Source organism: Melanostigma gelatinosum (assembly GCF_949748355.1).
Source record: "Melanostigma gelatinosum genome assembly, chromosome: 20".
NCBI lineage: Eukaryota > Metazoa > Chordata > Actinopteri > Perciformes > Zoarcidae > Melanostigma > Melanostigma gelatinosum.
This window is the reverse complement of record NC_136653.1, coordinates 2,560,110-2,587,221: the sequence shown is the minus strand read 5'-3', so window position 1 is coordinate 2,587,221 and position 27,112 is coordinate 2,560,110. Positions and strand designations below refer to the sequence as shown.

Here is a 27,112-nt window from a genome sequence, read left to right as displayed (position 1 = left end):
GCGTAGCTGCTCTAGTGGTTGCTGGGTCCATTATGGTCAGGTCGTTCTGTCACGGGAGTTCACAGGTAGGACCCAAACACAAGACCACAGGAGACAGAAGTTAATATAACAGGTTTTATTTAGAATGTGTGAAGGTGTGGAGCCCGTGGTCCGACACCAGAGTAGGCAGATCGACGGCGTGAAGTCCCGTGGCTCGATACCAGAGAGTAGGCAGATCGACGGTGTGAGTCCCGTGGCTCGACAGCGGAGGGCTCGTAGCTTGACGGCGTGTGTAGTCCATTGAACACAAGGAGGGCAGAGCGGTGGAGTGTAATCCATTGAACACAAGGAGGGCAGAGCGGTGGAGTGTAATCCACAAACACAAGGAGGGCAGAGGATGCCACGGGGTTGAAGCGGGTGAAAGACGGTACGACCTGACAACCCCAGACTGCAGGACCAGAGTTTATATAGTGACATGGGAATCATTAGTGGGACCTGAGTCTGGTGTGTCAGGCTGCAGGAGGTGATCGGCTAGAGTGTCCTCAGCTGTGCACAATCAAGGGTGTGGCTATGGGAGGTGTCTGGAGGCAGAGGACAAACACAGAGCACATGGCACACAATAACAAACGGGGGAATGACAGGACACATGAGGAGAGGAGATCAGGGGAAACACACAACGGGTCAGACAGGGATCCTGGATCCTGACAAGAGTAACCTTAGAAACAGCTGTAAACCCTGATATATGTTTAGATGGCTTTACTCCCATTGACCTTGACAAACTGACTTCAACAATGTTTACATCTAAACCTTCCACCTGTCTCTTAGACCCTATACCGACTAGGCTGCTTAAAGAAGTGCTACCATTAATGAGCACAACTTTATTAGATATCATCAACCTGTCTTTAGTAACAGGTCATGTACCACAGTCCTTCAAAGTAGCTGTGATTTCACCAGCTTAGGCCCCCACCTCGGCCGGAGCGAGCCTTCATTGGTTGTTTGGAGTGTTGAGGAATGGTTGATGGAGATTTGGCCTGATGCGGTTTGGGAGAGGCTTAGCTGCGGATACACTGCGGCTCCCGGGCCTTGCAGACCCCCGATCTCCATGGGATGAGAGCATGATGACTATGGGGGGAGATAACCATTAACAAGAGGGAGGGAGGGTGGGGTGCAGAAAACTTGAGTGTGCCGAGGCTTAGAGTGGGTCGGTATTTATAGGAGCGTGGCCGGAAGTGGGCGAGTGGCTGAGGTGTGGTCCTGCTCCTGAAATTCAGCTACGTTTTATCTCCAATAAACCTCTTCTTAAGAAGCCCACTCTGGATCCAGAGGTGTTGGCCAACTATAGACCGATCTCTAACCTTCCCTTCCTCTCTAAGATCCTTGAGAAAGCAGTTGCAAATCAGTTGTGTGACTTTCTGTGTAACAATAGTTTGAGGATTTTCAGTCAGGATTTAGAAAGCATCATAGCACAGAGACAGCTCTGGTAAAAATAACTAATGACCTTCTAATCGCATCAGACAAAGGACTCGTCTCTGTTCTTGTCCTGTTAGACCTTAGTGCTGCGTTCGACACTATAGACCACTACATCCTGTTGCAGAGACTGGAACATTATATTGGCATCAAAGGAACCGCACTGAACTAGTTTGGATCCTATTTATCGGATTGATCTCAGTTTGTTTATGTAAATGATGAAGCATCGATGAAGACCAACATCAGTTATGGAGTTCCACAAGGTTCTGTGCTTGGACCAATCTTGTTCACCTTATATATGCTTCCTTTAGGCAATATTATTAGAAAACACTCTGTAACCTTTCATTGTTATGCAGATGATACTCAATTATTTATATGTCGATGAAACCAGATGAAACCAACCAGCTTGCTAAACTGCAAGCGTGCCTTAAGGACATAAAAACCTGGATGACCTGCAACTTCCTGATGTTAAACTCAGACAAAACTGAAGTTATTCTACTAGGCCCAGAACACCTCCGAAATCAGTTATCTAATGATATAGTTTCTCTAGATGGCATTGCGCTGGCATCCAGCAGCACCGTCAAGAATCTTGGAGTTACCTTTAATCAGGATTTGTCTTTCAACTCTCAGATAAAACTTATTTCTAGGACTGCCTTTTTTCACCTACGTAATATTTAAAAAATCAGGCACATCCTATCTCAAAGCGATGCAGAGAAATTAGTTCATGCATTTGTTATCTCTAGACTAGATTACTGCAATTCCTTATTTTCAGGCTGCTCTAATAAGTCTCTTAAATCTCTCCAGCTGATCCAGAATGCTGCAGCTCGTGTACTAACAAGAACTAAGAGGAGAGATCATATTACTCCTGTATTAGCTTATCTGCACTGGCTCCCTGTAAAATCTAGAATAGAATTTAAAATCCTTTTACTTACCTACAAAGCCCGAATTGGTCAGGCTCCATCATATCTTAAAGAGCTTATAGTACCATACTGCCCTACTAGAACGCTGCGATCCAGTGATTCAGGGTTACTTGTGGTTCCTAGAATCTTAAAAAGTAGGATGGGAGCCAGAGCCTTCAGTTATCAAGCTCCTCTTCTGTGGAACCAGCTTCCCGTTTCAGTCCGGGGGGCAGACACACTCACCACATTTAAGAGTAGGCTTAAGACTTTCCTCTTTGATAGTGCTTATAGTTAGGGCTGGCTCTGGCTTGCCTTGGACCGGCCCATGGACAAACTGGTATTGGCAAAAACTACAGGCGGACTTCCTACACTGAGCACCTCTCTCCTCCTCTTCTTCACCTCCGTCTGTATGCATTGATGTCCCATTAATGCTCATTACTAACTTTACTTCTTCCCCGGAGTATTTGTGCTTTCTCGCCTCACAGGATGACCGCAGTTTTATCTGGACACTGGTTCTTCAACCAGCCATGGCCCTGCTGACACCTACTACGATCTTCATTATTAACATTATTAATCCTATTACCGATACCATTAATGCACAGTACTGATTTTGTCTCTTCCCCGGAGTCCTTGTGCTTCCTCTCCTCACAGGTTTCCATGGAGCATGGTTTCATCTGGACCCTGGTCCTTCCTCCTACCATGGCCCTGCTGACTCCAACTGTTAATATCACTTTTATTATTACTCACATTACTATTTCATATTACCGATACCATTAATGCACATTATTGACCTGCTTCTTCACCAGTCTCTGTGATTTCTCGCATCACAGGTTCCTGTGTATCCGGGTTTACCTGGACCAGCTCTTGCCTCCTGTCGTGGTTGTGTCATACATTAAATGTGCTGTAATTACATTGAATGTGTTGTGATTCACTATCCTGTTCTACACATGACATCATTGCACTTCTGTCCATCCTGGGAGAGGGATCCCTCCTCTATTGCTCTCCCACAGGTTTCTTCCTCTTTCCTCTCCGTTAAAGGGTTTTTTTGGGGAGTTTTTCCTGTTCTGATGTGAGGGTTCCGGGACAAGAGGATGTCAAATGTGTACATATTGTAAAGCCCTCTGAGGCAAATTTGTAATTTGTGATTTTGGGCTGTACAAAAATAAATTGAATTGAATTAATTCCACAGAAGTTAGCAGAAAAGTTGGAACTAAGTCCGCTGGAGTTGTACCCCTGATGTTCACGAGCTCATCTCTGGTGAAAGAGCTCTGGGAATCGCAGCATAAAACTGAATTAACGACAAAAACAACAAAAAACAATGCGCACCAACACGTCGAGGCAGCCGTCTTCTGCCAAGGCTTGGACTATACCTGGCGAGGAGGGGCATGGTTCGGCAACATTAACACAATATTTATAAATTTCATTATTTTGGGGCTTATGTTTTTGGGGCTCCCGTCTGAGCCTCGATTGGGCTTCCCTTCACAGCATTCAGAGACATTCAAGACAGAAATACGTACAAATAAAAAGATAAATAAAAGGAGAAAATATGAATAAATAAAATAAGTATATAAGTAGAAACTATACCAGATCGTTTTTTTTAAATAACACTTTGAGACAGATTATCCACCTCATTTACTACCCCATTAATGACCTCATGACCCCTCAGATTTATTTTGTGAGATTATCATTCCCTTCCTCCTTTACATGAGTTACTGTGAACATTAAAGAAGCAAGGTTCTCCCAATACAGTATTTGGTTCCCCCGGTAGTAGTGGTACCAAAAACCTCTGTTGCAGACTCTTGTCATTTATTATGTACACTATACAGAGAATGAAGTGACATGCTCATTTTATTTTCCTTTGTAATATGAACCACGTTATACATAATCCTTTATAGAGAGAGACAGAAATACTTCTCATTCGTTCCAAGGTCCAGTAGATGGCCACAATAGCAATCTGCTGCCATCAGGTGGCAGAGAGCATCACTTACACCCCCACACAGCTATCACACGCCCTCTGTTGTTGGGGTTTCCATGGCAGCAATATTCTGTTACCTGGTGCAGGTGAGAATCAGCAAACAACAGAGGAGAGAGGCTGTTGGGAGGACGACAGAACAAACATGAACAACCTCTTATCCAGGTAGGAGTCACTGCTTTTATGTTTCACATTATTCAGAGAGACTATAATATGAACGCAGTTTCAACAGCTCCTCTCTAAGCTGGGGGGCTTTGGCTAGAATGTTACCAAGGTAGTTTATTCCCAGTGTGATACAAGAAAAGATAGGATGGATACGAAAATTTCTCTTGATTTTTCCGAGCAGGGATGTCCAGGTGAAGAGCATGGAGCAGACAGTGAAACATGCTGAGCGGTACATGGGTGAGATCTGCTCCCTGCTGGCCTCCTACACCAGGAAGACAGCCAAGCTCAGAGACAAGGCAGACCTGCTGGTGGCTCAGCTCTTTGACTTCTCCAGCAGAGAGGACCCCGAGCTCCAGATCGGCCTGAAAAACATGGCTGAAGACCTGGCCATGGTGCAGGACTACAGGCAGGCTCAGGTAGAGACACTGTTGTTATGTACTCTATTTCCTGTATCAAACTCTTATACATATGACTGTTGTCATGTTGGACACTTTATTATTGCAGGTAGAAAGACTGGAGACGAGAGTTGTTGCTCCCCTAAAAGCCTATGGAGACATAATTAAAAATAAAAGGGTGAGTTTGGTTACAGATGTTTCAGATTTGTGCCTCCGACATTGATGTCTGAAATCAACTAATATCAGTTGATAACTTTATTGACCTGAATAGACACCCCAGATTATAAAATGACCCCCCGATTTCAACTCTTGTTTTTGGGAAAACATTGTTAAAGATACAAAACACTTTTAGACTGGTCTTGATAGGAACGTGTCTTGAACATTCAATTGTCTAAAAAGAAGACATCATCCTTGAAGCATCAGTCAGTCACATGCTCACACGCTCTACTGTATGGCTCTTGGAAGCAGTTAAAATTATTCCTCTGACAGACAGACAGTTAGTTATTTTTAGACAGTCTGTCGGCAGATTGGCAGATAATTCAGTCCTCGGTCCATTTCTATAATAAATATGTTGGAAGATATTTTCATTCCTCTAAAACACATCACATGAGTCGTAATAATGCAGGCTGACAACCCATAATGAAACACACTGGGTATTAGTCTGCGTTACATTGTTGCTCTATATAATAACAAGAGTTACAATTGGGTAATGTAAAAAAATACCCAATTGTCTTGTCCTCAAATAATATTCAACCCACTCATTGTTAAAAGCAATTTCCAGAAAAAAAATTATTTGGGCCAACAGAGTAAAGCAGTTTATCAGTCCGGCCCTAATCAACACAACAGCATTATGTGACAGTACCTTATAAAAGTGTCATAGAGGGCCGTTGCCAGACCCATGTCTAGGTTTAGGAACGGAAGCTGGTTTAATATGGTTACAGAAAGCACTGTCGACTGTTGATAGGAAAGAAATTGCGAATCGTGGTCAGGGTTCGGGTTAGGGTTAGGGTTAGGGTTAACCCTAACCCAATGTCACAGTTACACGTCATGGTGACCCAAGCATCCACCTCTGCCCCAGAGGTTATGCAGCATTACAATGTCACTGTACATTCACCTTGAGAGATCAATATAGTGTGGTAGGCTGAGGAGAGGACAGCAATGTCCAAGCCTTTGCTTGCTACATTGGTGAAAAACCTGATCCCTACATCCTCCAGGCCTGGCTCCAGGAGAGGGTTTAGTCCCCCTAATCTGGGTGAGCCAGTTTGCCTTCAAAGTTGTCACTCAATAAAGTTAGTGGAATTGTTCTTGGTCTTGACCCCTTGCCTCGGTCCATTCCTGAGTGACCTTGCCAGGAGCTGTTGTCCCCAACAACACAGCTGTCAGGGTCATGGGGTGATAGTGACCCCTCCAGCATGTTAGGGTATAAGGGCATAGGTCAATTTTTCCCCGGGCGCCTGTCATGGGCAGCCCACTGCTCCCTGATACAGGGATGGGTCAAATGCAGAGACAAATTTCCCCCTTACCGGGATGAATAATGTATACATTTGCGAAGTGTTCCACAAAAGACTGACTGGCCTTTGCTTTGTGTGTTGTATGAGCTGACAGTGTGTCTACCATTCAGGCAGATCTGAAGAAGTTCAGCACTGATGTGAACAGAGAGCTGAAGGAGTTACAGAAACTGGAAAAAATCAGACTGAGGAACCCAGCAGATCGACAGAGCATTGTATCCTTCACATACTGACATTTGACTCTTTTCATCCCCACACATTCAGTGGAAACTTGTTTATTAACGAATTAAACCTCAACGCCCAACCAATGGGTCAGTCAGTACAAGCTTATGCTGTGCAGCCGAACGAGGTACATGTCCACCACAAAATGTTATGTAAACTTCTAGCGGAGAGACCAAAGTTTCCAGAGATACATTTGACTAGAATGATACTTGAGACATCTTGAATATTTCCATTTCATTGAGCCACAGAAATCCTGCAGTCTTATATATAAATATTTAATTTAATATAAGCATCATGAAGCTTTAATTAAGAGCAGGAAAATACTGAATATGATACTGTATGACAACAGACTCAGATTATTTTTTACAAACATAACATTTAAGGAAACGTAAAGGAAAATGAAAGCTGAAAACTATGTTAAAGGGTGTTAATGCTAATGTTCTTTTAAGTAAGATATTAAACTGGAAAGTAAGTGGTAACTATAGCTGGCAGAGACATGTTGTACAATATTTCCTTCTGAGATGTATTGAGTATGGTATAAAGTAATATTAAGCAGAGATACTAAAGCAAAAATCCTTAAAATTGTTATCAACCATTGTACTTAAAATACTAACTTTATGAAAATCTGTGTGTGACATATGGACATTTACAAATACACAGGTTAGATTTGGGTGATTTGAGTTATTCATTTAATTGGTCATATTTGTGGACAAAGTGATTCAGTTTTGCGCTGAATAAGTGACCTAACGTGCAAGACAGTTTGTTTCACAGAACCAACTGAATATATCCCAACAGTGCTGTCCTATTCCAAAGACTTCCAAATGTGTGCTCCTTTTCCAAACTCTGGAGGACAAAGCAGGTGTTTCGTTTGTGGTTTTTAGTGTCCTCGTATCCATTACACACTGGTCCCTTATCTAGATTGAAGGGGGTGGGAACTATGCTTTTGGCCTTTTCAGACCATATCTTTTGGGGAGGAAGTTCAGAGTGAGCCCAGAAATATTCACTTATCTTTAGAAAAACACCCCCATGAACCAGACAGATTTGCACATTGCTTGCATGGGTAGGTTGAGTTTACCTCCTGAGATTGACTCTGTGTAAGGCCAGTTTAGTACATCATCAATCATCCTATGTAAATATGTTCATAAATGTAAGTAGGTATACAGGTATTCTAGTATGGATTTCAAAATATAAAGACAAAATGTGAATTCTTGATTTTAACATACCTTATAAGTATTACGAAATATGGGGATATATAACATAATAAGGTTATAAAACATAAGTTATAACTACAGTATTAAGCCCACAGGGATATTGAGGTGTCATTTTTGAGTTTATTAGCAAAATATTTGAAAATTGAATTATCTCATATTTAAGGTTTTCTATTCCACATAGATCAAGGGGGGCAAAATCTGAAACAACAGTATTTCATTACATTCACTGCAATGTCTTTATACACACTTATCGTTATACAGTTGTACAGCTACCTTTGATTGTATTTTCTTGACAAGACCTTTCAGTCTCAGGTAATGTACATGATTGTATGATTATCTTATGAATGTCATCATATTAATGATCCTTCAAGTGGGTCTGACTGACTGTGAGGTATAGCTTTGTGCTGTGTATTGTGTGTTAATTGACAGGCAGAAGTAAATGCTCAGAAGGCTTCCAACAATGCTCAGTGCAGTATCAAACAACTAGAGGAAACCATCAAAGACTTCCAGAGACAGAAACTGGAGGATATCAAAGTCAGTTTCACACTTACTATTCACAAACATCCTCCAGCAGGTAAATCATCAATGTCCCGTTGACAACAACCATTGCTTTGTTTTTTTGGCAGAGGATTTTCACAGACTTCATTACAGTGGAGATGCTCTTCCATGCTAAAGCGCTGGAGATCTATGCGCATACGTACCACAACCTGGAGGCAATTAACATTCAAAAGGATCTGGAGGTAGCGCCATGGCTGATAACACATGAAACAACAATGTGTGATTGCTGATGTAACTATTATGATAAACCCACTGTACTTGACTCGCTCAGCACCAAATAGCAGTCAGGCAACATTAGCGATTAGCTGGTGAACATAGTGGAGCAGCTAAAGAGCTAAATATTTAGTTGAGTTGGTGGAGACCAAAACAGAGCTCAAGGAGAATGAATATTAGGACCTACATTAATCAGGAAAGAAACATAACTCCAAATGAATGACAATGTTGATTTGCGTCTGCTCGATGTGACCACATACAGCATATCAACTTTATTAGGTGATATGTCGGATGGCGTGTTTGCCCTGTAGGGACCAAAAACCGACCTTTAAAGAGACTACAAAATTGATATCTGTTAAATTAAACACATAATTATGTGTAAATGACGATGAGTAGATGATGGAGTTGATACTTCAACCTTGTCATGAAGGTTATTTTCATGTGCATGAGCAGGCTGTTGAGTTGCAAAGTGGTCCCCAGGTACAGCTCCACCTGTTTTCTGAAGGAGTTAAAAGTAGCTAAGTCCAGGCTTGCCATGGCCTACAGGGACTGCAGAGATTATAATGTTAGAGAAGCCGGCATCACAACGTCTGGGGGGAATTCAACAGCCAACATGGAACAACCGGCCAAGCGTTCACTGAGGACAAGAGATATAATTGGAAACACTTGTACTGGGAGATAAGGTCAGCATCTCACCAGCAGTAGGATGAAAAGTGAGTCCAAGGGGGCGAAGCGCAATGGTCCACGCAGTGAGGAACCTTGAGGAGGAAGGAAGGAGAGCCAGAACTGCCTAGATAGGCTTCAAATGAGCCCAGAAAAGGTGAGACAAAAGAAACCTCACATCCATTTCGCAATGGTCCCTTACTTAGATTGGAGTGGGTGGGAACTATGCTGAAGGCCTTTTCAGACCATGCCTTTTGGTGAAGAAGTTCAGATTCAGCCCCTTCAGTTATCTTAACAAACCACATCCTTTAGGGATAATTTGAAAAACAGCAAGAAAGATATATGTACACATTGCTTGTATACTTTGCGTGTATACTTTAGGTAGGTAGACTGACCTGTGGAAGCTGGATCCATTCTGCATGTCTTTTCTGCCAAGATCCCCATCCCCAATGAACCTGCACAGGGGGGGCAGGAGGGAGGACCCCTGTGTAATCTGTGCAGTGGGAGAGGAACCACACTGCTGGGTTGCAAGGCATCACTCACCTAAGGGAGGTATCGATGGCGAGGTGTGGCTTATGGAGCAAGAAAACACCAGGACAAAGGAAAATCATTCCACACCATCTGTTTCGTCATGAAGGACAAAATTCCTTCTGAGGCGAGAAGTGGTAATCTGGTCAACGGAGGTAAAAAAGATCATCATGGTGGATTCGACTGTACCATGGGAGGCAGGGAATGAAGAGGCAGTGGTGCAGAAAACTAGCAAATACCAGCAGCTGGTCACTTACTGTGGGGACAAAGGCTGCAAACCAGGTTGTTCCCAGTGGAGGAGGGCTGTAGGGGACTCCCTTTACAATTATAGTAGAGTCTGCTGGTCAATGTGCTGAATTGTGGCCAAATTGTTACACGGATAGTGTTGGGATCTAAAGGAGCGTGTTTGGGTTATCAGCATTTAAGAAACTGAATTCTTGACATCAATAGAATTATTGATGTATGTAACAATTATTAATGATTATTAATAACAACGGGGCACCACCCTGCGAACAGGGACCAATAACCAAACGATAAAACTAAGTCTCATAATTAGTAGTCACTCATAATGTCAATAGTCTGCGTATGACTATACATTCAGTGACAGTGAAGGTTTTAAGTTCGAGCACAGGCTACTACATACAGTCTTATCAAATACATATGCACAAGTAATCACAGACGACTGCTCCTTAAAGTATAACAGTTTATTAAATCAAAATAATAAATGATAAAATCAATTAATATTGCAACCAACAAACGTTATCATACAATTTTATATGCCTAAACTAAAGAATGAATAAAATGGATGAGGGTGTATGTCTGTGTGTGTATGTGTGTGTGTGGGTCTGTGGGTGAAAAGGAAGAAGAGTCTTACAGCTACAGCTAGAGACTACAAAGATGGCGGCGTCGAGTGACGCTGGCCAAAAGGGGAGGGGCCTTAAGAACTACAGCTAATAACTACAAAGATGGCGGAGCCGAGTGACGCGGGCCAAAATGGCAGAATGGGACTGCTGTACGTAATCACGTGTGCCTGGGCAGCACGTGATGTGAGGCGCTCGTTTGAACGGGGTTTCCCCAGGGGTAGAGCTAGGAGCTGTGTGTGTGCGTGTTACGTGAGAGGAGGAAAGAGAAAAAGGAGCGAGAACTCGGCGTGAATCACGCTTCGGCGTGCGATGTTGTAGGGAGCCTGAGTTTGCTGGTTCTATCATGCATACGTATACCGCTGTCGTCTTTGAACTGCCGGTAACTTATGCCGTGATAAGCCACGCACCTCAGCTCACTCACAGAGTCGAGTTAATGAAAAGAGAACTTCCACACGGAGTGGAAGACAATGAATGAAACTAATCCCAAATAAACAGTCATAGCAGTTAATACACGAATACAGCGGCGCTTCTCTGCGCCGTAATGATTGCGCAATATCTCAATATCACGCGATATTACGTTAATTTAAGCTACGCTATGCCCAGACGCCATGAATCTTACTTGTCGATGCTTCGTTGCAACGTTGAAGTGTTCGTGGCAAAGTGGCCCGTTTCCTCGGCAGGAAGGGGGGGGGGGGGCTGCTTGCAGCGCGGCTGGTAGCGGGCGCTGTGTGTCGCACGGCTTTTGCTGGTGCGGCTTCGGTCCGTCGTGGCGTGAGCTCGTCCTGGAGCGAAACGCAGACGTGAACTATCCTCGCTGCAGGGAGGACAGTTTAACTTCGGCTGAGACGACGTGGTCCGTAGGTCTCCCGGTAATCATCGGTCAGGAGAGGATTAGACGTCTTCCTGCCGGAGTGTGCGCAAAAAGAAAAAGGAGCAAAAAGCACTGAACGGATCGCTGAAGCAGATTCGTTATCGCGGGCTGTTTCGTCCAGCGAAATGGCTTGTCAGGGTTTGATGAGGGGAGAAGGGCCGCTGCTTCCTTGTGTCCTCCGTCGTGCTGGAGGGGGGAGGAGAGGCCGATGTGTCTTCATGTGTCCAGGACGAAGGTCCAGGCGAAGAGAGCGTTGTGTGCTCCCTGTTCGACGGAGGTCGAAGGGAAAAGCGTTGAGGTGTAATCTACAGACAGTTTTATAGAACAGTGGCTGAACCACAGGGGGTCCCGGAGCCCCTTGGCTCTCGGCCAATGAGACTGCATAGTTTTTTTTTTTGGGGGGGGGGGATTCACACCCAAGTGTGAAATTCCACCCAGAGGAGCTGGCTCTCATCAAACTACAGGTCAGGATGAGACCTTTGCTTGAAAAAGTTAAGGCCTGATTCTCTTTGTCCACAGCACATATTGAAGCCATTTGGTCAGACCCCAACATCCCCCCTTTGTTCTGAAGAGCGAGGTGTTGGCTTCGGTCTTTAGAGCAAACCAAGGGCTGGCATGTGCATCCATGTGGTGGGGAAACCTGAAGAGGTGAGACAGTCCAAGTGTTCCTGAGACCAAAAGCAGTGGTTAGAACAGGCAGTGTTCATTGTTCATAGAGTTCAAGGTTCATAGTGGTCAAGTTCATGGTGTTCATTGTTCAGAGTTCATTGGCATCTGGGCAGATGACTAAGGTGGCATCTGGGCAGATGACTTTAACTACTTCTACCTACATCTACTATCATACACAATTCAAATCATAGGTGAGCAAAACATTATTCCCAAATAATTCAATCGCTATTATGATGTTGTGATAATCTAGCATTGCGGCATAGTGTCAAAGAAAGTAACAACCCAAATAAAACAAAACAAAACACAAAAGAGAGAGAAGGAAAGAATAGAAAGACAAGAAGCAGGTGAGGGGCAAACAGTGGTTACTGGTTCAACTCCTAGACAGGACTGGAGTCCGTCGGTGGAGCAGTCGTAGGTTGGCTACGTGGTGTTCTGAATAGGAGGGAATCCAGTTAGTCTGTGCTTCTGGATCTATTAGTACATGATATGTGCGTCTACCTCTCTCTAATCGGTCTAAAAGCTATTTGGTCAGACCCCAACAATAGTCAGTGGTACTGTTGATAATGAGAAGTTCCCGACGTAACATATCATTTCAAGAACTGTACAACCAATAATAACTACTTATTTTTAACAAGCTAGATTAGCTCACCCAGAGCCTAACTGCACCTATGCATTCTTGTTAATTTACGCTACATTTTTGCATTTCTGTTCTAGATATTAAGCACATAGGTATATTTCAGTCATTGCAACAAATGGAAATACAGTTACGGTAAACTTGGCGCTGGTGGCTCCACTCTTAAAATGCTCCCTGGATTTCCCTGGAAGCCAAAACAGCGAGCATTATGCATAATAGGATATTATTGTACTCCTAAAGTATGATGGTGACTGACCAATTAAGGCTTTGTAGGTGAGGAGAAGGATTTTAAATTATACTCTAGATTTTACGGGGATCCAGTGCAGAGAAGCTAATACAGGAGTAATATAATCTCTCCTCTTAGTTCTTGTTAGTACACGAGCTGCAGCATTCTGGATCAGCTGGAGAGATTTAAGAGACTTATTAGAGCAGCCTGAAAATAAGGAATCACAGTAATCTAGTCTAGAGGTAACAAATGCATGAACTAATTTCTCTGCATCGCTTTGAGACAGGATGTGCCTGATTTTTTTAATGTTACGTAGGTGAAAAAAGGCAGTCCTTGAAGTGTGTTTTATCTGGGAGTTAAAGGACATATCCTGATGAAAGATAACTCAGAGAATATTTACGGTGCCACTGGATGCCAGCGCAATGCCATCTAGAGAAACTATATCATTAGATAATTGATTTCGGAGGTGTTCTGGGCCTAGTAGAATAACTTCAGTTTTGTCTGAGTTTAACATCAGGAAGTTGCAGGTCATCCAGGTTTTTTATGTCCTTAAGACGTGCTTGAAGTATAGAGAGCTGGTTGGTTTCGGTAATGGCCGATAGATATAATTGAGTATCACCTGCATAACAATGAAAGTTTATGGAGTGTTTTCTGATAATATTGCCTAAAAGAAGCATATATGTGGTCAATAAGATTGGTCCAATCACAGAACCTTGTCTAACTCCATGACTAACGTTGGTGTTCATCGAGGTTTCATTGTTTACAAATACAAACTGAGATCGATCTGATAAATAGGACTTAAACCAACATAGTGCGTTTCCATTAATGCCAAACAAATGTTCTAATCTCGGTAACAGGATGTAATGGTCAATGGTGTCGAACGCAGCACTGAGGTCTAACAAGACAAGAACAGAGACGAGTCCTTTGTCTGATGCAATTAGAAGGTCATTCGTAGTTTTCAACAGTGCTGTCTCTGTGCTATGATGCACTCTAAATCCTTACTGAAAATCCTCAAATATACTATTGTTACGTAAAGATTCACACAACTGATTGGTGACTGCTTCCTCAAGGATCTTAGAGAGGAAGCGAAGGTTAGAGATAGGCCTGTAGTTAGCTAGCACCTCTGGATCAAGATTGGGCTTCTTAAGAAGAGGTTTAAATACAGTTACTTTGAAGGACTGTGGTATAAAGACAGATTGATCATATCTAGTAAAGACGTACGAACTAAGTTATTTAAGCAGCCTCGTCGGGATGTGGTCTAAGAGACAGGCAGAAGGTTTAGACGTAGAAATTGTTGAAGTCAATTTGTCAAGGTCGATCGAAATATATATCAGGGTTTACAGCTGTTTCCAAAGTTACTCTATTTGAGGATAGATCGGTACTGCTTGAGGGCAGGATATTATTAATTTTCTCTCTAATAGTTATAATCTTATCATTAAAGAAGTTCATGAAGTCTATAGGAAAACATGGCTCAACAGAGCTGTGACTTTTTCTCTATCAATGATGCGTAATAGGCTGCTCTGGCATTACGGAGGGTCTTCTTATACGTCTTAAGACTGTCTCGCCAGACGAACCGAGATTCTTCCAAATTGGTGTTCTGTCAAGTTTTAGCGATGTTTGCTTTAATTTGTCGGTTTGAGGGTGAGCGAACATCCTTTGTTTTGTTATCTTCTTTTTTAGAGGGGCAATAGAGTCTAGTGTCATTCTCAGTGAGCCTGTTGCACTATCGACAAGATGATCAACCTGGGACTTTTTACTGGGACTTTTTACTTTTATTGAGTTAAAAACAGACGGAATCACTTCTTTAAATTGAGCTACAGCACCATCAGATAGACATCGAGTGTAGAAACCTTTGCCTATTGGCTTTAAATAGGAATTCAAAAGTTATTTGATAATGGTTCGATAAAAGAGGGTTCTGTGGAAAGACTATTAAATGTTCTATTTTAATGCCATAAGCCAGAACCAGGTCGAGGGTGTGGTTAAAACAGTGAGTGTGTTTCTGTACACTGACAGAAGCCAATCAAGTCTAATAATGAGATAAGGCTATCATTATCGACATCCACATGAATATTAAAGTCACCTACAAAAATTACTTTATCTGTTTTAAGGACTAGACTTGATAAGAACTCCAAAAGGAATTCACAATACGGACCTGGGGCCCGGTACACTATAACAAATAGAATTGGCTGTATTGTTTTCTAGGTTGGGTTTGAAAGACCAAGAACCAAGCTTTCAAATGAATTATAATTTAGAGATGCACCTATGAACAAAATACTTTGCTGAGGTCTGTGCTGTAAAATAAGTTTAAATTGTTACTAGAACCGAGGGTTCACTTTCTTTTTCCAACCAGGCTTTGAATGTTCAACCAAATATTTCAATAAATACACCAAAATGATTAACTATTGTAACTATTTCAGGCCGATGTAGTTAGTCTATTTTTGGGACTTTGAAGAATATTGGACCACATTTAATGACTAAACTATGCAAAAATGTTGGGACATCGAAGGGGACAAGCGACAAACAGCAAGCTTGAAACCTCTATCCTGGTTTGAAGTAAATACTGTCTTTATGACTCCATAGCTGTTTAATGGACGGATCAAGATGGCTGACTCTCTGGCTGGGCTCCTGGACACACCTCTGACCAGCTACTCTTCTCCCCTCATGAGCCGCTACCCCAGTCCTCCTCTGGCCTCCCCCAAAAGCCAAAGGCTTAGGTCAATGCTGGCCTCTACCACAGGCCAAATCCACAGGCAACAACACAGCCAGTACCCAGACACAGTCAGGAGGGTGAGCCTTATGTCTTTGTTACCATAGTGAAAGAATGAGAGAAGAATGAGAATGCTTGTCGGGTTCAGAACCTCAATTCTGTGACCATTCTCCTTTGCCTTCTATGGACCTTTGACAAAGAATCCCTCCTCCCTGTGGTTATATTCTACCCAGATCTGGGGTCTCATTTATAACCATTGCGTACGAACAAAACAGGGCGTGAGAACGGCATACGCCACTTCAACTTTGACCTATGCGTACACGCATTTTGGAGACAGGGGAAATTGGAGACATAGATGGTGAGGGGGTTAGGGGTAGGGCCAGATTGTAGAAATGAAATGTGTCAGGCATCATTACAGGTATAATAAACAGTAAAACCAGTGTTATTTGTGCTTGAACTAGTGAGCCATGACTATAAGCACATTTCAATTGTAAAAGACATGGACTAAGTCAAACCTCAAATCAGATTTCGCTCAATATTTCATCAGGAAAGGGCTGAACTACCTCGTGGTCAGCTGTGGAGCAGCTGGTGAATTTATCATCATCTGTAAAATAACATAAACTAACCTTAAATAACTGCAGAACAGAGCATCATTAGTTTTCAACAATTTTCTAATGCTGTGCAGTTATCACCAAGTACAACATTTGTTTTCATAAAGTCTTTGTGAGTAAAATCAGTGAACATGGCTTTATTTATGGTTTATTCCTTAGTGAGAGATTGAGCATACTGCAAACAGACAAACTGTAAACTATCTGATGAGAGTATCAGAGCTCTCTGGAGCAGAGGAGTCACCATGGTGTTGTCAACACCTCCTCCAGTCACCTCACCTAATCTTCACCACCTGCACATAAGGACTGTGTAAATTAGCAAAGTGTGTAAATAAAGCCAGTGACATCTCTCGCACAATCACTCCATATCCTCATTGTCACTCCTTATCATAATGCCATGAAAAAAAGAAATTGTGTTCACCTATCAAATTTCCTTTGCAAAAATGATATCCAGGGTGGTGCATACCACTGATTGTCACAATCATTTTGGAAGCAATCAGTTTTACTGCTGTAAACATAAATACTGCAGTGACACTCGTGATGTAGTTATTATGTTACACGATAGATATTCTGGCACTGTTAGGAATACGTAAATGGAAGAAATAGGAGGGAACGAGTGTTCTTCCTCTCGGTAGTTGCTGTGATTCAACGTAAAGACCCACAGATCAGCATCTTATTTCTATGCACCAGTTGATGAAGTCTAAACTACTGCTCCCCAACTCTATTCTTATTCTATACTTAATACCTATTGGTGTCCTGATGATCTTTGAAGAAAGCACTGGAATCAGACAGAATTTAATGCAATAGAGTTTATCCTTCAAGCAAAGAACACAACCCGAGTCATTCTCCGGAAAATGATTTATTCTGTTCTTACAGTCTTATACAGTGGGACTGACATCGCTTTTACCTTTATAAGCTCTTCCTCTGTTTTCCTTTGATACGTCATTCTTATTTTTAATTGAACCCAGTAAATCACAGGTGTGTCCCTTTTCCTGTCATGTGGGTGTGAGTTATGTTCATATGGTTTCTAATGTGTGTATTGCATGTACCAATGTGTCATGGTCAGCTTTATCTTCCTAGTGGGAGTTGAAAGACTTTTCCTGATGCCGCCCAGCATAACGTGACTCTTTTTTATCACAGATCGGCTGTTCTTATCACAGCCCCAACGGCCTTCGCTTGCCTTTTCCATGATAGGCTTACCTGCTATGCCTCTTTAGTAGTAACGACAGCCTGACCACACACCTGCTATGCCTCTTTAGTAGTAAAGACAGCCTGACCACACACCTGCTATGCCTCTTTAGTAGTAAAGACAGTCTTACCACACACCTGCTATGCCTCTTTAGTAGTAAAGACAGCCTGACCACACACCTGCTATGCCTCTTTAGTAGTAAAGACAGCCTGACCACACACCTGCTATGCCTCTTTAGCAGTAAAGACAGTCTTACCACACACCTGTTATGCCTCTTTAGTAGTAAAGACAGCCTGACCACACACCTGCTATGCCTCTTTAGTGTTAAAGACAGTCTTACCACACACCTGCTATGCCTCTTTAGTATTAAAGACAGCCTTACCACACACCTGCTATGCCTCTTTAGTGGTAAAGACAGCCTGACCACACACCTGCTATGCCTCTTTAGTATTAAAGACAGTCTTACCACAAACCTGCTATGTCTCTTTAGTAGTAAAGACAGCCTGACCACACACCTGCTATGCCTCTTTAGTATTAAAGACAGTCTTACCACACACCTGCTAGGCCTCTTTAGTATTAAAGACAGTCTTACCACACACCTGCTAGGCCTCTTTAGTAGTAAAGACAGCCTTACCACACACCTGCTATGCCTCTTTAGTAGTAAAGACAGCCTGACCACACACCTGCTATGCCTCTTTAGTATTAAAGAGTCTTACCACACACCTGCTATGCCTCTTTAGTATTAAAGACAGCCTTACCACACACCTGCTATGCCTCTTTAGTGGTAAAGACAGTCTTACCACACACCTGCTATGTCTCTTTAGTAGTAAAGACAGCCTGACCACACACCTGCTATGCCTCTTTAGTAGTAAAGACAGCCTGACCACACACCTGCTATGCCTCTTTAGTGGTAAAGACAGCCTTACCACACACCTGCTATGCCTCTTTAGTAGTAAAGACAGTCTTACCACACACCTACTATGTCTCTTTAGTAGTAAAGATAGCCTTACCACACACCTGCTATGAGTCTTTAGTATTAAAGACAGCCTTACCACACACCTGCTATGCCTCTTTAGTATTAAAGACAGCCTTACCACACACCTGCTATGTCTCTTTAGTAGTAAAGACAGTCTTACCACACACCTGCTATGCCTCTTTAGTAGTAAAGACAGCCTTACCACACACCTGCTATGCCTCTTTAGTGTTAAAGACAGCCTGACCACACACCTGCTATGCCTCTTTAGTGGTAAAGACAGCCTTACCACACACCTGCTATGCCTCTTTAGTATTAAAGACAGCCTTACCACACACCTGCTATGCCTCTTTAGTAGTAAAGACAGCCTGACCACACACCTGCTTTGCCTCTTTTGTAGTAAAGACAGCCTGACCACACACCTGCTATGCCTCTTTAGTAGTAAAGATAGCCTTACCACACACCTGCTATGAGTCTTTAGTATTAAAGACAGCCTGACCACACACCTGCTATGCCTCTTTAGTAGTAAAGATAGCCTTACCACATACCTGCTATGCCTCTTTAGTATTAAAGACAGCCTTACCACACACCTGCTATGCCTCTTTAGTCGTAAAGACAGCCTGACCACACACCTGCTTTGCCTCTTTAGTAGTAAAGACAGCCTGACCACACACCTGCTATGCCTCTTTAGTATTAAAGACAGCCTGACCACACACCTGCTATGAGTCTTTAGTATTAAAGATAGCCTTACCACACACCTGCTATGTCTCTTTAGTATTAAAGACAGTCCTACCACACACCTGCTATGCCTCTTTAGTAGTAAAGACAGCCTTACCACACCTGCTATGCCTCTTTAGTATTAAAGACAGCCTGACCACACACCTGCTATGCCTCTTTAGTGGTAAAGACAGCCTTACCACACACCTGCTATGCCTCTTTAGTAGTAAAGACAGCCTTACCACACACCTGCTATGCCTCTTTAGTATTAAAGACAGCCTGACCACACACCTGCTATGCCTCTTTAGTAGTAAAGACAGCCTTATCACACACCTGCTATGCCTCTTTAGTAGTAAAGACAGCCTGACCACACACCTGCTATGCCTCTTTAGTCGTAAAGACAGTCTTACCACACACCTGCTATGCCTCTTTAGTAGTAAAGACAGCCTTACCACACACCTGCTATGCCTCTTTAGTAGTAAAGACAGCCTTACCACACACCTGCTATGCCTCTTTAGTATTAAAGACAGCCTGACCACACACCTGCTATGCCTCTTTAGTAGTAAAGACAGCCTGACCACACACCTGCTATGTCTCTTTAGTAGTAAAGACAGCCTGACCACACACCTGCTATGTCTCTTTAGTAGTAAAGACAGCCTTACCACACACCTGCTATGCCTCTTTAGTAGTAAAGACAGCCTTTGATCCTTACTAAGGCAAACAGGCTGTATGTTGACACATTCAGACCACACTATATTCACACTATTCTCAATATGCGGATGTCATATGTGAGTTTCAAACATTTAGATATATTTAAACAAATAGATATAATCCATGGTGCTGTCATAATACCGTAAATCAAAGAAGCTGACACACATAAGTGAATATATGATATGAATATATAATGAGAGAATATACACTGATCTTCTTTCTATTTTCTCCCAAGACTGTTTTACTCCACAGGGAATGCAGCTGAAAGAAATAGGCTAAAATATTGTCACACGCCATACGAATACATCTACAACACATTCATTGATTGGAACACACTCGTGCAATTATTGTCAAATCTGTCGTTGCAGAGATATTATTAGCCTGTTCATTTATACATGCTTTGTACCAGGTTAGGTGTTCAGCATAAGTTACCATGGCGATCTACCCCGGTAAGAAGTGAATCTCCTTAGGACTAGAAGACCATTAACCCTTGCGTAGACAATTTGGCACTGATCAACATCTTACCTTACCATTCAAATGTCATGGTTTCACTCTACTGGATGGCGACGACCATGGATATCTAGGTCAAAATGATGTCATAACATCAAACTGATTTCAGAATCTGAATCCTCGGGGTGAACTTACATTTGAAAGTGTATTCATACATGATTCTAGCTGCTCTGGCTCTAACAGTGATTTTTGGGAGGGACCTGAGGGCTATTATTTTAATAAAAAGGTCCACAGAAGTCAAATCAATCATCAAACGATTAGCCAAAGAATGGTCACCGACGTCAGGTTGTGGAACCGACTAAGGATGAGACAGAAACTTCAGTTATGCTCTGACCATTTTTGATTTGCTGTCCTGAAGGCCATTACTCAGTGAGCCCAAGAGTTCTCACCTTATTTATTTTGCAGTCTCGCAGCACCTTACAACGCCAGAGAGGCATGGAGGAGGAGGAAGAGGTGGAGGAAGAGGAGGAAGAAGAAGAAGAGGAAGGAGAGGAGGAGATTTCTGAATCAGAGACAGAAGGTCAGCACACCAGCAGGCAGTCCTACGCGGCTCAATATACCCAGATGCGCAGATGGCAGAAGTAAAAACAACCGTGTTGTTATGTCATTTTTTCAATGCTGAAACATATCAACTGTAGAACTAAGAAGAACAATCAAATAAATCAACTGTAGAGCTGACTTCCAGTCAGAACTTCTTTTAATTTTCATGATCAACATGCAGTCTTTAAAATTATTATTCTACATTTAATAATATAAAACTGAACACAATGAAATTCATGTTTTTCACAGTAATTTCTCTATTTGATCATTTCTTTCTCTGCTGGAAAGGAGTCAGCGGGGCAGAAAAAGGCTTCCCAAAATTAACCCAGACTGATCAATTAAAAAAAATGCAATATTCTTCTTTATTTCTTTTTCTTGTAATGCTTCATATTGTACATTTATTTTTAACACATTGACTTAAAGGATATATCTTTATCTATATCTGTACTTAATTTAGAAAACTCAGAATAGTATGTGTAACTCAGATTTAGATTTGTATTAATCTGTAGATAAATTGCATAATTTGAATGCAAGCATTCTGATGTTTTTTGTCTTCCACTCGCTTTATCCATGACAAGTATGCTATGGTTAAGGTTGGAGAAAGATTGTGGTTATTATTGTAGAAATGTGTGTCTGAAATGTTATAATAGCAACTGACACAATCTGAACTAATACAATCTTGCCAAGCATAGAGTTAATACCAGAGTAATCTTTGAAATATATGTACTCTTTCAGCGAGGTTTGTCGGCTCTACAATGTTTCCAGGTAGAGTCACATCAATCCGTGTATGGTTCGTTCTTTCATTATTTTGTTTAAAAATAAAATCAAAAAAACTAATAATCGGTTTTGTTTTTTTGTTTTTCTGTTTTAAAACCAGAACAGAAAAACGAAATAACAGAAAATCAAAAAAACGACGTTTTTCTGTTTTGGAAATTAAAATGGGAAAACGAAAAATAAAATTAGGTGAAGGTTTGTTTTGTTTGTGTGATATTTTGATATTGAACGTGACCCGGAACCGGAAACACTATGGATTTGTTTTGATTTCCACCCGCGAAGAAGAACAGGCAAAAGTCTTGGGAAGCGCCAACAAGTGGAGGAACGAACGGGCCAGGAACGGTATGGCCGCACTTGAGCCCTACTCTGGCTTAATAACTCAACTTTTTGAGAGTGGGAAAACACATGATGAAATCAGCACCGCTCTGCAGCGTTTCGGTGCTCCACAGTGCTCTGTCATGTCCGTTAGGAGGTTCTGCATGGCACACAACCTAAGAAGACGAAATCATGTCTCCGACACTGAGTTGGAAACTGCTGTGATTTCTTCAATATACAGGGTATGTGATTAAAATCTTGAATGAGCATGGCATCTTTATCTGTTGGAGAATATTCATTTACCTATCTGTTTTAGACGGGTCCATCCTATGGCCGTAAATTTATGACAGGATACCTGTCTTCAATCGGCGTGCGTGCCGGGGAAAACAGGGTTGGGAGAGTCTTACGAGAAGTACACCAGCCTTACCATGATTTGCGACGACATGTAAGTAACGTAGGGAGTTATATAAATGCTAAACACATGAACAGTGGTGGAAAGTAACTACGTACATTCTTTTGCTATACTTGTACTATAAGAGTATTTGATCCTTTCCACTAATGTTACATTTCATGGAGAAATATATTACTTTCTACTCCCGTACATGACATGTTTAGTAATGACTATCTTAACATTACATACATACGCGTGTGTGTGAAGAATTGTAATTATATTTCAGAGTTATCAACTGATGTCACATCATTATGATAACATATCATCCAGCACTACACATAGGAATGAATCATTTTAAATTATGTTTATCTTTTTTTAAAGGGTGCTCGTAATCTGAATCCCATCCCCTATCATGCAGAGTATATGGGCCACAAAATTCACATGGATCAGAACGAGAAGCTTGCCATGTTTGGAGTAACTCATGTGGTGGCAGTTGATGGCTACAGCAGCAAAATTGTTGCAAATGCTACCATGCCCATAAAAAACAATCTCATTATTTATGAGGAGGTGTACAAGTGAGTGATATAATGTCAAGGCAAATGTATTTAGTGTTAATGTAATTTTGTTTTATAAGGCTCATCATATCAAACTGAATTTTTATGTTTTTTCAGCAGATCTTGCTATGCATTTAATTCATTCAATGTAATGTACTGTATTTGACTTCTTCCATGTATGTCTGTGACACCAAGTAGTCATGTTACATTAACATACACACTCATTTGTTCCAGATCTGCAGTGGTTACCAATGGGATGTGGGACCAAGTGAGAGTTGACCATGGGAAGGAGTTTTATTTGTGCCTTTTCATTCAGGAAATCTTTTCCAGGCACAGGCATAACCTCAGCAGGCAACCCTATGTCCAGACTACATCTTCCAGGGTAAATGTTTCTGTTTGTACTCAAAATGAAGGGCTCCAATAAGAACATAATAAAGATAAAACAATTGACATTAATACATAGGTCTATAAGATATAAAATAGGGCAGTCATATGCCATTTAAAAGACAGCAGTCTCATTATGACCTGTATCATTAGCTGGTACTTTCATTTACAAGTTATTTGTTGGTGAAATCAGTTCATATGGCTACAGTGCATGGTTTTCTGTGTCACATTCATGGATTTCCAAATGGAATATGAAGGTTGTTTAGAAACAGAATATGACAGGATTTGTTGGCAGTTTTGATCACAGTAATTAAGATACGGAGCAATTACCAGCTAATATAAACATTTGATCTTCCTCACTTATTTTTCTAACATATCTTGTGTTCACAACAGAATCTAAGGGTGGAGCGGATCTGGCCAGAAATAAATAATCGTGTCAATTACCCACTAAAGCAGGCCTTGGTGCACCTGGTTGACCAGGAGGCCATAGATATGCAGGACAGCACTGTGAAATTCTGTGTATCAAACCTGACGTGCCCACTCAGCCAAATTGGGTTAACAAGGGTTGTAGAGTCATGGAATGCACATAGGATTCCAGGTATGCAAATGTCCATCTAAATATTGTGAATGAGTAATGTTAGCCTGTGCTTTTAAAAAAATGGTTTTAAACAAAACAGTAAACAATATAATTTAAAAATCCTTATTTACTTTTACCAGGCAGAGGAATACCTAACAGCTTTGCAGCAGGAGGATGCCCAGCCAAAATATCAGAGGACCTGCTACCCACTGCTTCTGTTGCTGCAGACAGATATGAGCAGGAATTGGGATCCTCTCTCAGCAGGGAGTCAACGTTCGGTGTGGACCCTTTTCACTCTGAGGAGGACAGGAGCCGGGCAGAAGAGGACTTTGCCATTGCCTACCCTGATCTGTCTGTCATTTTTGACAGTGTGGTCAACAGTGACTATACGATTTTCAATGAAGCCCTTTTCTGCCTGCTGAATGTGACAGAAAGGCATGTAGGAAATGTTTTGATGGTGTGACTGCATGTGTGTACTGCATGTGGACCACTATTTTTGTCAAAATAAAAATGTACACTGAAACAGTTCTAAGAAATGTCAAGAACATTTTATTGAATGTAAATGTAAATGTTAATTTGAACGTTACCATATAAAACCCTTTTAGCTTACTATAAAAATGGAGTATATATAAAAATAGAAAAAATATATAAAAATAAAGTACAAAACGCAAATAATTTCTTAAAACAAAATTAAAATGCTTGTAAAGCATGAAAATATAAAAAATCCTTCCAAATAAAGATACTTGTAAGCAATAATAATAAGCATTTTGAACAATTAAAATGCATATAAAACTGACAGGAGCAGATACTCACAATTGAATTAACTATTTGAATACATCACAACATTGAAACAGTTGTGAAACAGAAAACAAACTAATAGAAATAATTGTTAGTGTGATCAAAGAAATAATGTGTGCAGTGCAGCCAGTGCATCGTCCAGCCCCACCACTGACTGTTTGTTGGCGTGAAACTCAACATCTCTGCACTTTGGGCAGTAAGTGTGGCTTTCCAGCCACTTCTCCACACAGGCACAGCAACCCAGGAGACTTTTGCAGCAGCTGCTGAATATGGGCTCCTTCATAGGATCTGCATGGACAAAGTCAAGAAATTACCATTTCATGTTGCCTCCATATGATTTGACATCTTTTCAACATCCTCTTGAATAGATGTTCACAATGCATAAGTAAATTAATTCTGCTTTACCATATGTTTAACATTTGTTGCTGCTTTAAACAAAAAATATGCAACAGAGAAAATGTTTTCCCTCCTGTAAATAACACATTTGAATTAACACTAACAGAGCACTGAACATTTTAAAGCAAATACAGACGGTCTACCTCTAGGAACAGTACCTCCACAGATGATGCAGGCAAAGGCAGCCTTCACAGCTGCAGCCTGATGGTCGTTGAGACAAACTGTTGTGTGCGGGTTGGCCTGCACAAACTGGACAAGTTGTTTCAAGGTCCTGGAGACTTCCTGTAGACCCTGGGATGCGAGAACGACCTCCTCAATTTGATCAATGACCTCAGGGAGTTCTGTGTCCTCATGACGACTGAAAAATAAACAAAAGACAGTGTTAAGTGTGTATTCACCTGGACATTACAACATTGACAACATACTACGGAAGAATAGCTGTTCTAGATTTGAAGAATCCTTTCCAAATTAATTATCTCAGGCCAATCACAGCACATCAGCTGTGACCTTTGATAAGTAATTTATCACAGGCATTATGTTGACATGCATTTAGGATGTTTAAATACCTTTCTCTCCTTCTCTTACTCCCCCGTAGCCTCTGGAGCTGTTCCTCTGGCACGGCATAAATCTTTCTTGCATGCTGTTTCCAGAATGCAGAACCTGCATGGATGGATTGGTATTAATATCTATTAACAACACAGGACAATTGTTTTGGATATGAAGTATACATGATGAAGAATATGAAGTTTAGACACTGAAGGTCACCGATGTCTCAATATGTTCAATATGTAACTGACATCATTGAATTATAATGTAAAATGTTAGTCTGTACCTCTCGTTCCTTCACAGTCAATTATTTCATTGCCATGGTTGTCAATTAACACAATTGGCTCATCCTGGCCCAGGGCCTCAGCCACTTTGGCCCTTATACTGCCCACCGAAGCCTCGAACTCAGTGAACCTGACGGCCACTGTCTTCCGGGTTTCGGGTTTACCGTCAACCACCTCTGCTATTAAGATATTCCTAAACATAAATGTAAACAAAGCATTTAGGCCCATTTACAAAGCAATACACCATTTTCCAAAACTATGTTGTACTTACAGACATTACAATCAAACAGAATTTGTAATGATGAACGTTTTTAGTGTATTCACCTTTGCATCATCTTTGGTCCAGTAGCTCTGGGTGCAGGCTGAGGCAGAGATCCTGAGGAAGCAGATGCACCACCACTGTGTGGGCGGCGAAATGCAAAGTGCACAGGATTTTGCCAGGAAGCGCCCTCATTAGTGGTGTCCACCCCATGTATTTCATAGTGGCCACTGATTTGGAGCTCAGTGATTTTGAACACACCATCGTGTCCAGGGAGTATGCCTTGGTTGTGGTCGTCGGTTAAATAAATGCTGTCTGCACGGACCTGAAATAAACATTTTGGAAAACACTTTGAAATGATGTGCATAAGAATTACATGACACAGTTATTACTATGACTGTACACCTTTTAAAAACATGAGGAATGGTTACGACTGTTGTCATCAAGTGTCCTTCAGTCCACTAAGTAAGATTTATTACACAGTTGATGTTGTTTGCAATGTCTTTATGACAGCTTTAGATTAACCATGGCAATTTACACACACACACACACACACACACACACACACACAACATAGCAGGTCTTATTATAAAACTTTAAGAAACGATTTAGCTTTATGTGTTAACATTAGTATTACATTATATTGTCAGATGTGGTTGTTTTTGACATTGTTTATCATGAGAACGTTAATGTCATAATTGTGTTCTGAATATTTTACTTGGCCTAAACAGTGGCACAATTTGGACTTGTCAACCATAGACTCTGATTCAAGAATGCTGCAACAGTTCATTGAAAGATCTCAATCTAATGAGATTTCCTACTCAATCTAAAACACT

General features: G+C 41.5%; 3 protein-coding genes across 4 annotated transcripts; 2 read left to right on the top strand and 1 right to left on the bottom strand.

Annotated features, from left to right (window-relative positions):
- Positions 1 to 4,462: 4,462 nt before the first annotated feature.
- LOC306794285 (CBY1-interacting BAR domain-containing protein 2-like) lies at positions 4,463 to 21,043 on the top strand (the record flags this gene model as incomplete). The annotated part of the gene is made up of 8 exons (XM_079292324.1): positions 4,463 to 4,482; positions 4,664 to 4,898; positions 4,987 to 5,055; positions 6,499 to 6,600; positions 8,248 to 8,352; positions 8,445 to 8,558; positions 15,624 to 15,830; positions 20,864 to 21,043. The coding sequence occupies 8 exons, from the start codon at positions 4,463 to 4,465 to the stop codon at positions 21,041 to 21,043; spliced, it is 1,032 nt and encodes a 343-aa protein (XP_079148450.1).
- Positions 21,044 to 22,067: 1,024 nt separating this feature from the next.
- LOC306794514 (uncharacterized protein) lies at positions 22,068 to 24,497 on the top strand. 2 transcript variants are annotated; one of them, XM_079292620.1, is made up of 6 exons: positions 22,068 to 22,329; positions 22,404 to 22,532; positions 22,860 to 23,053; positions 23,267 to 23,414; positions 23,810 to 24,014; positions 24,134 to 24,497. In XM_079292620.1, the coding sequence occupies exons 1-6, from the start codon at positions 22,117 to 22,119 to the stop codon at positions 24,454 to 24,456; spliced, it is 1,212 nt and encodes a 403-aa protein (XP_079148746.1). In that variant the 5' UTR covers positions 22,068 to 22,116; the 3' UTR covers positions 24,457 to 24,497. The 2 variants fall into 2 exon arrangements, with proteins under 2 accessions (XP_079148746.1, XP_079148747.1); XM_079292621.1 differs by lacking the exon at positions 22,404 to 22,532.
- Positions 24,498 to 24,891: 394 nt separating this feature from the next.
- LOC306794284 (uncharacterized protein) lies at positions 24,892 to 26,218 on the bottom strand (the record flags this gene model as incomplete). Its single annotated transcript, XM_079292323.1, has 4 exons — positions 24,892 to 25,079; positions 25,346 to 25,545; positions 25,754 to 25,847; positions 26,020 to 26,218. The coding sequence occupies 4 exons, from the start codon at positions 26,216 to 26,218 to the stop codon at positions 24,892 to 24,894; spliced, it is 681 nt and encodes a 226-aa protein (XP_079148449.1).
- Between the last annotated feature and the right edge of the window lie 894 nt (positions 26,219 to 27,112).